Genomic DNA, 16,349 nt, shown 5'->3' on the forward strand with positions numbered 1-16,349 from the left:
GATTTAGCACTTTTATTTGTGAAAGTGAAAGGTGGGATTAGGTAATCTCTAGGGGCTTTTTCAGCACTTTCCATGATACTTCTTAAAGTACAGTCCTTTGTTTCTTTTCATAGACATCAGAGGGGTCTGGACCCCTGGGGCATGGACCCAGATTCTATAAGTGCTTAGAACATAACTATCTTCCTATAAAACACTGTATCAGAAAAGGAACAATTTATTAAAGTCCAAAGCTTTCTCACTTTTATTTGACCAAAATGTCTTTATCTTATAGTAAAATACCTAACTGAAAAAAAGTAAAGCTTGTTTTCCACGTGAAAACTCCTTTCATATCTTTGAAAGGATCATTTTTTCTAAATCCGATTTTAAAAACTGAAACTCTGTGTATATGTGCACAGGGAAGGAGGGAGGAGCTCATAAGGTCATATGAAGCCATAATGTAAACAAAAAAGAAAAATTGGTTCATGCTACAGGAGAAAATTTTTACTCTTAATTTAAATCCTTGGGAAAAAATTATACATTGCATATAAATTAGGCATTTAAAATTTAGTGGATTCTCTTTATTAAAACTCTCGCAGGGAGATTAGGTGGTAGCAATAGCTTGAAAGGGTTAATTTTGCAACTACATAGCTTAGTATAATGCTGTAGCCTAAGTTATTTCTAAGAGAGATAAAATCCATTGTCCCCCTATCCTCATCACCCTAAAGCAACTGCTAGGCCAAGAATTCTAAAAAGTTGTTGACAGTAACTTGAATCTAACCTGTATTAAATAGCCGGAAATTTACCTTAATATGAATGAAAATGTTAAAAACTTCTCAAAAATAAGTCAGATGACATAAACAAAGAATTTCAAAACTTCAATTCTCTACCTGAAAGTTTGATGTGACAGTAAGGGAGGGGAAATTCAAGGAGTTACAAAATAGTTTCATTAATATCAAATCATAAGCAATAAAAATATAGAAGCTTTACTTTGTTCTTTTCCTTTAGTTTAAGATTTCTGGTAACTTCTAAATAAAAAACTGACTACAAGGCAATTTGATAGGAAAAAAAAAAAAAAAAACAACAACCTAGTACAATCAAATGACCCAGTTCTTGATTTTACAATATTCACACTACTGTCTTTCTTACCTTGTCTATCCTATCTGGGCGGTTAGTAGCTGCTAAAATTGTCACATCCTTTAACTGTTCAATGCCATCCATTTCCGTTAAGAGCTGAGCCAGAACACGGTCAGCAACATTTCCAGCACCTGAAGAACTAAATTTTAAAAATATAGTTTTAAAATTCTTTATCCCCAAGTACTTTATTACTTTTAAAAGACTGTATATTCTATAACACGAAAAATTATGTTTGTTTCAAAATATACAATGCTTGCTTCAAAATTCATTACTTGTTGAATTATCATAACCTAAAACTAACATTATTCAAATAATTTCTTTTCCTCCATCGACAACTATGCTCATTTTCTCTCCAATAATGAAATATATAGGATTATTTAAAGTAGTTCATCAAATACATAGAAAATTGTATAATTTCATTAATACTTACATTTTATATGGCAAGTTTATTGACAGGAATTGGGAATACAGAAACTAAAACAAAAACCCATTCTTCACATTGGGGAGAAGTTTAAAGACTATATTAAACAAAAAAAGCTACATTCTTTACCCACAACAAATGGGATATTTCTGATATATCTTGATATTTTTAAAAATAAATATTTTAAGCACATTAGCAGGCAGGTAGTGATCATAATCCCCATATCTGGAGAAACAGGCAAAGAAAGTTATTATGTTCCTTTTGTTAATATACCCATACAAAGCTACTACTAGACCTACTGTAATTTAATCACATTTTCTTTGCCCCAAAGTCCAAAACAAAACTGAATACTAATTATTAATAAGGAAATTCAACAAGTCTTACTAATGAACAAAACCCTTCTATGAAATAATCAAGGCCCCACAAGTAACAATTCTCATTAGCACCAGCTGAGATTTACTAAGAACTATTCAGAATTGAGAAATATGTAATAAACACCCGAGTAGACAATTACAGAGTATAATAGCACTGTAAGTGTATTAAACATATAAACTCAATCAGATGCATGGGGTGAGAGGGAGAAAAGGAAAACAGGATAGAAGGTACACACTTCATATCTTTGTCATCAGTGACAGAGCAAGTATACCTTAGTATAATCATCATGTAACATATTTAATTAGATAATTAGGATTTCTAAATAACAGAATATAGATCTTAACATGCATTACAAGTTCAAAAACCTGATGTAGTGTATACATAGGAGAGTAACCTCTAACTTTCATCAATCAAACACACATGAGGTTGTTATAAAAATCACAGTCAATTTGTTAAATTAAATTGTCCTTCCCAATGTCTAAAAAGTTTGGGACCAAGGAATACCAAAGAAGCCCCTGAGATTTATTTTGGCTAGCACTAATTCTTGCAAGTAACTAATTGGCAGGTGCATGGATTTGCTAATCTGATTCTAAGAATAAACTTTGAACATTTTGAAAAATTTGATTATGTACCTTTGAAAAATCCTCCGCAATATAACTTTTCCACATGAGAGTTTAACTGTCGGATAGAAACACTGTTAGCAAAAGCTCTAAGGACTCCTACATAATGCTATAAGCATCTGACACTGTAACAGAAATAAAGAATACCTTTGATGGGCTTGTTAGACTAGACTTGGCTGAGGAAAAACTTCCTGAGCTTAATTATTAATAAAAACTTCCAAAATGAAAAAGCAAAGAGAAAAAAAGACTGAAGGAAAAAAAAAACAAACAAAAACAAAAGAATTTCCAAAAATTATGGAAACTATAAAAGATGTAATATATGTACAACTGAAATACCAGAAGGAGATACAAGTATGAATAGAAGAACAGTTGAAGCAATAATAATTGAGAATTTCCCCAAATTAATGTCTGACACCAAACTACAGATCCGGGAAGCACAGAGAACATCAAGTAGATAACTGGCAAAAATCTACATCCAGGCATATCATATTCAGACTACAAGAAACAAAGACAAAACAAACAAACACACAAATCTTGAAAGAAGGAATAAATTCAAAGGAATAAAACTGTTCACCTAAGATAGCTCCCCAGAAACCATGCAATAAGGGAGAATAGAGTGAAATATTTAAAGTGCTGAGAAAGAAAAATCACCTACCTAAATTTCTGTATTCTGTGATATTATCTTTCAGAGATGAATGAGAAATAAAGACTTTCTCAAAAAAAAAACAAAAACCTGAGGGAATTTGTTAATGGAACTGCTTTGCAAAAAATGTTTTAAAAAGTTGTTCCAGGAGGGGCATCTGGGTAGCTCAGTTGGTTAAGTGTCAGACTCCTGATTTTGGCTCAGGTCATGATCTCAGGGTAGTGAGACTGAGCCCCACATGGGAATCCTCACTCAGTGGGAAGTGTGCTGGAGATTCTCTCTCCCACTGTACCTCCCCTACTTGTACCCTCTCTGTTTCTCTCTGAAATAAATAAATCTCAAAAAGTTGTTCCAGGAAAAGGAAACGATTTAGGTTGAAACTTGAATCTACAAAAAGAAAGAGCACTAAAGAGGAATAAGTGAAGGTAAAATAAAAATTTCAACTTTCTTACTCTTAATTGATCTAACAAATAATAGTTTGTCTAAAAATAATAGTAATAACAAATAACAATGTATTCAATGACCATAGCATATGTATAAGCAAAATGAATGACAGAAATGATACAAGGGACTAAAGGGAGAAATTCAAATTTTTGTTATCATAAAATAGTTGTATTATCTGTGAAGCAGAACAGTGTTATCTGAAAGTGAATGCAGATTAGTTGTAAATGTATATTGCAAATTCCAGGGTAACCACTGAAAAGAGGAGAAAAAATGGAAATATATATTTCATATACCAAGAAAGGAGAGAAAATGTAATCAAAAAATGCTCAATTAAAATCAGAAAAGGCAAAAAAAAATACTCAAAGACAAAAATAGTAACAAAGAACAAGGAATAGAAGACAGTAACAAATATGGTGGTATTAATGCAACTATATCAATAATCATTTAAAACGTCAATGGTCTAAAACACACCAGTTAAGACATTTGTGGTAGGGGATCAAAGAACAAGATCCAACTATATGTTGTTGACAAAAAAAATCCACTTTAAATACAAAGAGAGTAGAAGGGATGGAAAAAGATGTACAATTCTAACGCTAATCAAAATAAAGCTGGAGTAGCTATATTAATTTCAGACAAAGCAGATTTCAGGTCAAGAGAATTTATCATGAATGAAGAGAGGCATTACATAATGATAAAGAGGTCAATACTCCAAGAGGACATTAACAATCTTTAATATGCATCACCTAAAAGTAGGTTGTTAAAATATGTGAGGCAAAAATTGATAGAAAAGGAGAAAGGTGAATACATTCATATAGTTGGAAATTTGAACACCCCTCCATCAGAAAGGATAGATCTATCAAACAGGAAATCAGTAAGAACACAGTTGAACTTAACAGCACCATCAACCAACTAGATATAATTGCTATTCAAATACCACTTCATCCAACAACAGCAGAATACATATTTGTCTCAACATCGAGGCCATAAAATCTACCTTAACAAATCATAAAGAACAGAAATCATACAGCATCTGCTATCAGACTACAGTTAAGTTAAACTAGAAATCAGTAGCAGAAAGATATTTGGAAAATTACAAAACACATGGAGGTTAAAAAATACACTTTCAAATAATACATAGATTGAAGAAGAAATCTCAACAGAAATAAAAAGTTTCATTAGTTTAGACCAAATGAAAATGAAAATACAATAATCAAAATCTGTGGAATGTAATAAAAGTAGTGCTTACGGAGAAATTTATAGCATTGAATGCATATATTAGAAAAAAGAAAGATTTAAAATCAATAATTCTAAGCATCTACACCTCAGGAAACTAAAAAAAGTAGAGCAAATTAAATCCAAAGTAAATACAAGAAAAACATAGGAAAATTAGGGCAGAAATAAAATTGATAACAGGAAGTCAATAGAGAAAAACCAGCAAAAGCAAGAGGTCATTCTTGGAAAAGATCAATAAAAATGATAAGCTTATAGCAAGGATAACTAAGAAAAACAAGAGAAGACACAGATTACTAATATCAGAAATGAAAAAAAGGGAAATCACTACAGGTCCCATGGACCTTAAAAGTTTAATAATGGGTTTACAGTTGCCCATTAAAATATGGGTTTGAACTGCACAGGTCCATTTATGTGCAGATTTCTTTTTTGATAAATATGTTACAGTACTTTTAAATGTATGTTCTCTTTCTTATAATTTTCTTTTTTTTTTTTATTTTAAATTTTTTTTTTTAATTTTTATTTATTTATGATAGTCAGAGAGAGAGAGAGAGAGAGAGGCAGAGACACAGGCAGAGGGAGAAGCAGGCTCCATGCACCGGGAGCCCGACATGGGATTCGATCCCGGGTCTCCAGGATCACGCCCTGGGCCAAAGGCAGGCGCTAAACCGCTGCGCCACCCAGGGATCCCTATAATTTTCTTAATATTATCTTTTCCCTACATTATTGTAAGAATACAGTATATAATATACATACAAAGTATGTAGTTGAACAACTGTTTCTGTTACCAGTAAGGCTTTTGGTCAATAGTAGGCTATTAGTAGTTAAGTTTTGGGGGAGTCAATGTTATATGTAGATTTTTAACTGCACAGAGGGTCAGACCCCTAACCCTTATATTGTTCAAGAGTCAACTAAATTATGAAATATAATACAAGAAAACTTTTATGGTCACATACTTGATAATCTAGATGAAATGACACTCTGCCAAAACTGACACAAGAAAAAACAGATAATCTGAATAGGCCTATATAAATTAAAGAAAATAACTCAAGAATTAATAATCTAAACAGAAAGCAACAGAAAGCATCAGACTCAGATGGGTTTATAGTAAATTCTAATAATCATTTACGGAAAAAAATTTATCAATTCTCTACAATTTCTACTAGAAGATAGAATTAAAGAGAATACTTGCTAAGTCATTCTATGAGAGCACCATTATCCTAATACCAAAACCAGACAAAGGCATTACAAGAAAATTGAAGACAGGTATACAAAATATTAACAAACTGAATTCAACAAAGTATAATAATGTATATAATTCAATGATGCGTAAAAAAATTTGTTCACTGTAATGAAGTGGAATTTATCCCACATACAGATCACTGGTTCAACATTCAAAATATCAATAAATGTAATCTATCATATCACCAGGCTAAAAGAAAAATAAATCCTATAATCATATCAACAGATGTAGAAAAAGCATTTAACAAAATCCAACACCTAGTCTGTGCATAATAAAAACTCTATACCAAGTGGGTTTAGAAGGAATATACCTCAAAATAATAAAAACCATATATGAAAAGCCCACAGCTAACATCATACTCAATAGCAAAAAACTAAGGGGTTTTCCTCTAAGATTAGGAACAAGACAAGGATGTCCACCCTTGCCACTTTTATTCAATATAGTACTGAAGGTCGTAGCCACAGCAATCCACAAGAAAAAGAAATAAAAGGCATCCATATTAATAAGGAAGAAGTTCAACTGTCCTTATCTGCATATGACATGTTACTATATATAGAAAACCCTAAAGATTTCATCAAAAACTATTAGAATAAATGAATTCAAGTAAAATTGCAGGATACAAAATATACAGAAATTGGTTGAATTTCTATACACTAATAACAAAGTAGTAGAAAGAGAAATAATTCCATTTAGAATTACATCAAAAAGAATAAAATACCTAGAAATAAACTTAATTAAGGAGATGAAAGACTTGTACTCTGAAAAATATAAAACACTGATGAAAGAAATTAAAGACAACACAAATAGAAAGGTATTTTACTCATGGATTGGAAAAAAAAAATATTGTTATAATGTCCATACTACCCAAAGCAATCTACAGATTTAATACAATTGCTATCAAAGTACCAATAGCATTTTTCACAGAGTTAGAACAAATAATCCTAAAATTTGTGTGGAACCACACAAACCCTAAATAGCCAAAGAAACCTTAAGAAGGAAGAATGAAGCTAGAGATATCACAATTCCAGATTTTAAGATATACTACAAAGCTGTTGGAATCAACACAACATGGTACGGGCACAAAGACAGACACATAAACCAATAGAATAGAATAAAAAGCCCAGAAATAAACCCATGTTTAGGGGTACCTGGGTGGCTGAGTGGCTGAGTATTTGCCTTTGGTTCGGGTCATGATCCTGGGGTACTGGGATCAAGTCCTGTCTCGAGCTCCTTGCAGGGAGCCTGCTTCTCCCTCTACCTTTGTGTCTGCCTCTCTCTTTCATGAATTAAAAACAAAACAAAACCATGTTTATATAGTCAAGTGATCTATGACTGAGGAGGCAAGCATATACAATGGAAAAAGACAGTCTGTTCAATAAATGGTGTTGGGAAAACTAGACAGCAACATTCAAAAGAATGAAATGATCCCTTTCTTATACTATACACAAAAATAAACTAAAAACAGATTAAAGATCTTAATGTAAGACCTAAAACCATAAAACTCTTAGAAAAACAAAATAAACACAGGTGGTAATTTCTTTGATGTTGGCCATAGCAACATTTTTCTAGGTATATCTCTTAAGGCAAGGGAAATAAAAGTGAAAATAAACTATTGGGATTACATCAAAATAAAAAGCTTTTGCACAGTGAAGGAAACTACCAACACATGAAAAGGAAATTGAATGGGAGTTCATATTTGCAAATGATACTGAGTGAAATTAAGATATGTACAAATGATATTGCTGATAAGTGGTTATATCCAAAATATACAAAGAATTCATAACACTCAACACCAAAAAAACACAAATAATTCAATTAAAAAAATGAGCGGAGGACCTAAATAGACATTTTTCCAAAGACATACAGATTGCCAACAGAAATATGAAAAGATGCTCAACATCACTAATCATGAGGGAAATGCAAATCAAAACCACGGTGAGATATCACCTTCCACTTTTCAGAATGGCTAAAATTAAAAACAGAAGAAAGAACAAGTATTGGTGAGGATACTGATAAAAAGGAAACATTGTGTGCACTGTGGATGGGAGTGTAAATTGGTATAGCCACTGTGAAAAACAGTATAAAGGTCCCTCAAAAAATTAAAAATAGAAATACCATTTGATCTAGTTCCAGTAATTCCACTACTAGGTATCCAAAGGAAATGAGAAGACTAATTTGAAAATATATATGCACTTCTATGTCTATTATAGCATTATTTACAACAGCCAAGATATGGAAGCAACATAAGTGACACACACACACACACACACACACACACACACCCCAGAATGTTATGCAGTCATGAAAAAAGAAAGATCCTGCCATTTGTGACAACATGGATGGACTCCCCAGAAGGTATATTAAACAAGTCAAAGAAAGACAAATACCGTATGATTGATGTGTGGAATCTAAAAATAAAACAAATAAAAAGCAGAAGCAGATCTCAAAATACAAAGAATAAATTGATGGTTGCCAAAGAGGAGGAGGTCATGCAGAAGGAGAAATGCATGAAGGAGAGTGGGTGAAGAGAGTGAGCTTCTAGTTATGGGATGAATAAGTAATAGGAATGAAAGGTACAACAGGGAATATAGTCAATGGTATTACAATAACATTGTATGATGACAGATAGTAGCTACACTTGTGGTGAGTACAGCATAATGTATAAAACTTGTGGAATCACTGTGCTGTACACCTGAAGCTAATATAACATTGTATGTCAACTATACTTCAACAAAAAAAATAAAAATATTCAACACCCAGTCATGATACAGACTCCGCTAACTAATAATAAAGAGAACTTCCTCAACTTGATGGAAAAAAAAGAAAAAAAAACTACAAAAAAACCCTGTAACACCATACTTAACGCTGAGAAAAAACACTTTCCCATTAATATCAGGAATGAGGCTAAGATATTCCCTCTTATCATTATTTTTCAAATATGTACTACAAGTCTGAGCTAGTGCAATAGCTAGACAAGAAAAGGCAAGAAATGGTATATAGATTGGGAAGGAATAAATAAAACTGTATTTGTTTGCAGGTGAAATGACTGTCTTTATAGAAAATAAAAAAGCATTAACAAAAAACTCTTGTCAACAAATACTGCTAGAATTGGACAAACCTGTGCAAAAAAGAATCTAAACGCAGACCTAATACTCCTCACAAAAAGTAGCTTAAACTGGAATACAGACCTAAATACAAAATGCAAAACTATAAAAGTCCTGGAAAGTAACAGAAAAGAAAATCTAAATGATCTTGCTATGTTGATGACTTTTTAGACAAAACACCAAGGCATGATTAAAAACATCTGCTCTGCAAAAGACACTATCAAAGGAATGAGAAAACAAGCCAGAATCTGGGGTAAAATATTTGCAGAAGACATGTCTCATAAAGGACTGATATCCAAAATATAAAAAGAACTCTTTAAAAAAAGATTGAGAAGCCAAATTAAAAAGTAGACAAAAGACCTGAACAGACACTTCACCAGAGTTACACAGATGGCAATAAACATGAAAAGATGCTTAACATCATGTCATTAGGGAACTGCAAATTAAAACGAAAATGAGATGCCACTATACACCTATTAAAATAGACACAACCCAAAATACGGACACCACCAAATGCCGATGAAGATATCGAAAACCAAGAACTCTCATTCACTGCTGATGGGATTACAAAATGGTATAGCTCCTTTGGAAGGCAGTCTGGAAGTTTCTTTAAAAACTTAATATATTTGGGGATCCCTGGGTGGCACAGCGGTTTGGCGCCTGCCTTTGGCCCAGGGCGCGATCCTGGAGATCCGGGATCGAATCCCACGTCAGGCTCCCGGTGCATGGAGCCTGCTTCTCCCTCTGCCTGTGTCTCTGCCTCTCTCTCTCTCACTGTGTGCCTATCATGAATAAAAAAAAAAAAAAAAAAAAAAAAAAAAACTTAAAAAAAAAACTTTAAAAAAAAAACTTAATATATTTGTACCATATCATCTAGCAATCATGAGTCTTGCTATTTACCAAATGAGTCAAAAACTTACATTTACACCAAAACCTGTACATGGATGTTTATAGTTGCTTTATTAAAATTGCTAAAACCTGAAAACCACCAAGATGGGCTTCAGTAGGTGAATGGAGAAATAAACTGGTACATCCATATAATGTAATAGTAATCAAAAAAAAAAAAAAAAAAAGCTAGGGGCCATGAAAAGAATGCAGGACCCTAAATGCCTATTACCAAGTGAAAGAAGCCAATCTGAAAGGGCTACATATTGCATAATTCTAACTATGTAACATTCTGGATAAGGTAAAACTATGGAGACAATAAAAGGATTAGTGGTTGTTAGGGGTTAAAGGTAGGAGAGGGACAAACAGGCAGAGTATGAAGGATTTTTAGGACAGTGAAACTACTCTGTATGCTACAAAGACGGATAACATGTCATTATATGTTAGTCAAAACCCATAGGATGTTCTACACCAAGAATGAACCCTAATGTAAACTATGGACTTTGGGTGATGATGTGTCAATATAAATTTATCAACTGTAACAAATGTACCTCTCTGATGTGGGATGATGACAGTAGACAGATGATATGTGTAGGGGAAAAGGGGTATATGGGAACTCTCTGTACTTCCTACTCATTTTCCTGTGAACCTAAAACTGCTCTAAAAAGTATACTTAGAAAAATACAAAAAAAAAATTTTTAATCTATATTGAAGCCATTCAGTTAGAACAAATTCTCTATAATCCAATATATAGAGTTATGTAAACAAATATCATGGCAACAGGGATAAAGTAAGTAGATATATATGAATAATATTAAGAGGATACAATCAATTCCTCTGCTAAACCAACGTCTCCACTGAGTCACTGGAAAATGTTAGATTTGAAGTGTCAAAACAACTAGAGGTTTAGACATACAAGAAAGAGGTGGGAGGCAAAAATATGGATCTTTGCCATAAAGATGGTATCTAGAATGATGTAAGTAGAAGAAAGTGTACTATGAGTGAAGAAAGATAAATAAATAACAAACAAAGTGGCAGAGTTGAATCCCGTATTATATACCTGAAACACACATAACACTGTATATAAACTAAACTGGAATTACAATTTTTAAAATTTTAAAAGAAAAAAGAAATGGTAGAGGAATTTACAAAGATGTATGTATTAGTCAGCTCAGGTCTCCATAACAAAATACTATATACAAAGGTGCTTAAACAAAAGAAATTTATTTTCTTGTAGCTCTGGATAGCTGGAGTCTGGTGAAAGCACTCTTCCTGGCTTGCAGATGGTGGCCTTCTTGATATGTCCTCACATGGGGGAGAGAAAGGGAGAGCAAGGTCTCTGGTGTTTTCTTCTAATAAGGGCATTAATTCATCATGAGGACCATACTTTCATGACCTCACCTATACCTAACTACTTCCCAAAGTCCTCATTTCCAAATACCATCAGGTGGGAGTTAGGGCTTCAACATAAATTTTGAGAGAATACAGTTTAGGGGAGAGCAGGGTGCCAGAGAGAGAGAAGGAAAACTGGGAACGGTAAAAGGATAGTGTCTCGGGAAAGAGGAAGTTAACTGTGTTAAATGCTGCTGAGTCAAAAAAGGAATAAAAAAGTCATCTTGATTTATCCATAGGAAGGTTTCACTCCCTAGCAATGGATGGAGTTAACATATAGACTAAAAAATGTTAACCTAACTGCTATTTAATAATGGAAAAATTCTTCTAATTTTTGTGCCCTACCTAGAGGAGTTTGTGTAACATAATGAATAGCTCCTAGTGAACAGCCTACTTACATCAAAAGAAAAAATTCTGAGCCCATAACAGCTCTAATTTTTTTTATCAGCTCTAATTTTATGTGTGCTATTGCTTTCTTTGCCTTCCCCTACTAGGAGCTATGCTCAAATAATGTGAGAACCCATCCTTACCTATGTCTTGTACACTCTCCCTTCTTCCTCCAATGAATTAGTAAGACTGCTAGATGTATTACTATAAATGTGAATTTATTAGTTGAGCCATTTGAGAAGTAAAAAAAAACAAACAACTACTAAATTTTGTTTCTGATTAGACAAAAGTCACTGTGGTATGGTATGTGGGGAGGATCAGAGGAAAAAGGAGTTGAATAATTTCATTAGAAATTTCAGCAATTCGTTCAATTCAATTCACCTCATTCATTCAACAAACATTCATTGCCTAGCAAGTCAGGAACAGTTTTAGGAAATGGAATGAAAAACTTGAGAAGGAAGTCCCCTATTCCCCCAAGGATTTAGAATCTAGAAGGCAGAAAAAAACCATCATACTTACTTTCTTTTCCAAAATAAAAAACACAGGATAGTTCCTGAAAGACTGACTCAATAACTACAGATTACATTTGCTATTAATTTAAATCAAGAATTTGTTTGTTTGTTTTTTTAAGATTTTATTTATTCATGAGAGACACACACACACACAGAGAGGCAGAGACACAGGCAGAGGGAGAAGCAGGCTCCATGCAGGGAGCCCGACGTGGGACTCGATCCCGAGACTCCAGGATCATGCCCTGGGCTGAAGGCAGGCACTAAACCACTGAGTCACCCAGGTGTCCCTAAATCAAGAATTTGGATAGAATATATGAAACTAAATAAAACTAGATTAAGAACACCATTTACCCTATCAGTAATGAAGAAGTGGCTCTAACTATAACCATGGATGATTGCAGTACATAGAACATTTAGAATCTTTTCTAGAAAAATAAGAGCAATCTCATAGCTATCAAAGTTAGGTTTAGCCGGGGCTAGTACTGAATTCAATACAGACTTTCACATAATATTTGAGAGGAAAATTAAAACAATTACGTTAGATAGAACCCAAAACTATAAATGCTGAAATTAAATATTAAAAAAGATAAGTTTAGGCAGCCCTGATGGCTCAGAGGTTTAGTGCTGCCTTCAGCCCAGGGCCTGATCCTGGAGACCCAGGATCGAGTCCCACATCAGGCTCTGTGCATGGAGTCTGCTTCTCCCTCTGCCTGTGTCTCTGCCTCTCTCTCTCCTTCTCTGTGTCTCTCATGAATAAATAAGTAAAATCTTTTAAAAAAATAAAATAAAAAAATAAAAAAGATAAGTTTAACAGAATAGACACAGGAGAACAGAGGATTCTTGAACTGGTAAACAGGCTAGTAGAAAATATCCAAACTGATGCACAAAGAAAGGAAAAAAAAAAAGAATGAAACCAGTGTACAGACATATGGAATCCAGTGGAAAACCTAAGAAACATATAGTGCCATATGAGACAGTTCCATAGAGAGATAAGAGAATAAAAGCCATATCAGAAAAAAAAAAAAAAAAAACCACCTGAGAATCCCCCAAAACTATCAAAAAGAATCAAAGAGATCAAGAATGTACTCGGAATTCTCAAATGCTGAAGCCAATAAAATTGTTGCTAACTAGAGTAATAAATAGTCTATGACCAAAATTTACAGTTAAGGTTTTTTAAAAAGGTTTCTTTGTAAAATGACCGCTGCAATCAGCATCTATTATTGAAACATACACAAATCACCATATTTCTCAGTCTTAAGTATCAGTTCCCCTAGTAATAGAAACTGTAGATTTTATGGCACCATTTGTTTGCATACACACCAATAACTAACTCCTTACTCATTAAAAATGTCAAGAATAGATCCAAGTGTTCTAGGTCCTATTTTGCTTTAACTTTCTCTACCTGACCCTGCCAAGCCTAACGTAAACTTCTTTTAAAATGAATCATCATCATTAGGGAAACCTACATATACTTAGGAAGAAGCTGGGGGGGGGGGTGATGAAAAGGGGGTATAACCATCTGAAATAAAATGAATTGGGGATAGAAAGAAATAGAAAAATATTTTTCTTTTCTCCCTTTTTATAGCAAAGTTCAGAAAGCATATGAATCATACTTTTGTCAAATAAATACCATGAGAATGATAACACTACAGGAACAATAACTACAGTTCTGGCTCCTCTATACATATTTCTTTAAAATAAAATAAATTTAAGGGAGAACCAACTTTATATTTTAAAAAATTCCAAGCATATGAATACTTAAATAAGCTATAACCATAAAAAATAAAATCACATGAAACATTAGCTTTGTCAATATTGTTTAAAAAGTACAAAGTTACAATAAAAATATAGCTTATAAGTTATGAGAACACTAAAATTATTAATATCTTTTCTTATAGGCAAAGAAAACAAAAGACAAAAGAGGCTGGGAAGTTAAGCAGATTTGTTTTTTTTTTACTTTAAAACAATTTTAAAGTTTTAAACATTTAACCAGTTTAAATAATTTGTTTTGATAATTAAGCATGTTAAACAATTAAAAAAATTTTAACATAAGCCTTGCCTTTATATTCTAAATAAAATGTGTTGACACTATAGTAATAAATTTATCTACAAAACACATCTCTTTCCCTCAGAAAGAAGTTGCATAAACAAATGCATTATATATATTTTTAGGTTTTATTTATTTATTTTAGAGAGAGAGAGAGAGCGAGCACAAGTAGGAGGGGTTGAGGGAGAGGGAGAAAGAAATTCAAGCAGACTCAGTGCTGAGCCCAAGACAAGGCTTGATCTCATGACCCTGAGATCATGACCTGAACCAAAATCAAGAGTCAGACACTTTAACGAACTGCATCACCCAGGAGCCCCACAAATGCATTATTTTTAACCAGTCATTTCCAATACCACTTAAACTGAAGAAATCTAACTGATGTTATACTGGATTTTGAAATAAAAATCTAGAGGAAAGCAAAATTGTATCATATTCTACATATTCCATTTTCCTGTAAACAATATTCTACATGCTTAAAACTCTACCTATACAACATACATAGAGTTGTCCAAGTGACAATAACATTTAGTAATTAAACATTTGAAGAGTCTATCAAAATCAGAGATTTCTTAAGATTCCTTGCTCACCTTATTGGGCTGACTTAAAAATAATCTCCAGAACAAGATCTCGGATTTCCATAAAAAAAAAAAAAATTAAGTTCCCTTGTTCCTGATAAACCATTTGCTTGTAGCATTATTAAAATTCAGTATATATTCTGCTTGCACAAGGCAGTTTATCTGTGCCCGACTTACAGTCTCAGGAACATGGACTGTTCTGATCTCTCACAGATGTGAGGGAAAGCCTTCATAAATAATTATAGAAAATACCTACTGTTCGTTGAGTATCTACCTCTTAGACACTGTGTTGATAACAAATGACACATATGTAACTTGCTCTGTGCTGTGAATCCCATGTACTACTTTATTCATCCCAATAACAGCACCGTGAGGTAAATCCAACTTTTAATCTCATTTTATAGATAAGAAAACTGAGACAGAGAGGTTGAGCAATTTGCCCAAGAATTCCACAGCTAGCAAATGGCAGAGGTAGGATCTGAATACATACCTATTTGATTCCAGAGTCTATACTCTTTCCATAACATCATAAAGCATAAATAACTTCAGAGTTTTGCAAACCAAATACACCAACATGCCAAAGTAAGGCTGAAGTGTCTAAAACAGCCATCTTTTAAACCAGCACACAGTGAGGGAGATGGGGAAGATGTTTTTATAGTTGAAGGAAAACACTTAATTGTACTCTTCAGTACAATTAAATCGATGCCAATTAAAAAATAACCACCAAAATTCAAAAACTGAAAGCAAAAACTATTGAATGAATGTCAAAAATACCTTGAGTTTTCTAGCTTAAAACTATGCTGTCAGAGTATGATCAATATTCAGCATGAACCTAACAATAAATAAGCTATTTTAAATTAACAGGATATCCTATAAAAGTAGAGACATACATAGTGAGTTATATTCTCCAGCTGTCCTAAGCTCTGTAAGCTGCATATGCTCTGCATAACTGTAGCTTTGTATAAACTGTTAACATAGAGAATGACATAAAAGTATGTATTTTTCCATTTTGCCATGACTTCCAGTAAAAATTCCAAGCTAACATAGGCAACACTCATTACATCTGTATAGTTTTGACTAAAACACAGTGTTAGAGAAACAAGTAATCCTTAACTTCACAGTTCAAATTACACTTTGCCAAAAGCAGTTTTTTAAAGAGAATTGTTTCATACTCCTGGACATCCCCACACTACTGTCATGAATGTAATTCAATAAAATAAATAATAAGGAAAATTATTGTATGTTTGCCCACACTAATTCTCTGAAAAGAAAGTCAAATAATTGAAGCAAAGAAAATGCTTCTAAACATGCATCATTTCTTAGTGCCATATAGAAATGGTGACACAAAAAATTAAAAT

The 16,349-nt window shown here is 33.1% G+C and overlaps 1 protein-coding gene across 7 annotated transcripts in view; it reads right to left on the minus strand.

Annotated features, from left to right (window-relative positions):
- SPATA5 (spermatogenesis associated 5) overlaps positions 1 to 16,349 on the minus strand; it is a 351,344-nt gene that overhangs the window by 233,312 nt on the left and 101,683 nt on the right. For all 7 annotated transcript variants that reach the window (XR_005373957.1, XM_038564717.1, XM_038564716.1 and 4 more), the window contains exon 14: positions 1,126 to 1,252. Coding sequence is in view for 6 of the 7 variants with exons in the window: in XM_038564717.1 (XP_038420645.1) it covers positions 1,126 to 1,252 (127 nt within the window). In the remaining variant the exon portion in view is untranslated. The remainder of the gene's footprint in view (positions 1 to 1,125; positions 1,253 to 16,349) is intronic.

Source organism: Canis lupus, chromosome 19 (genome assembly GCF_011100685.1).
Source record: "Canis lupus familiaris isolate Mischka breed German Shepherd chromosome 19, alternate assembly UU_Cfam_GSD_1.0, whole genome shotgun sequence".
Lineage (NCBI taxonomy): Eukaryota > Metazoa > Chordata > Mammalia > Carnivora > Canidae > Canis > Canis lupus.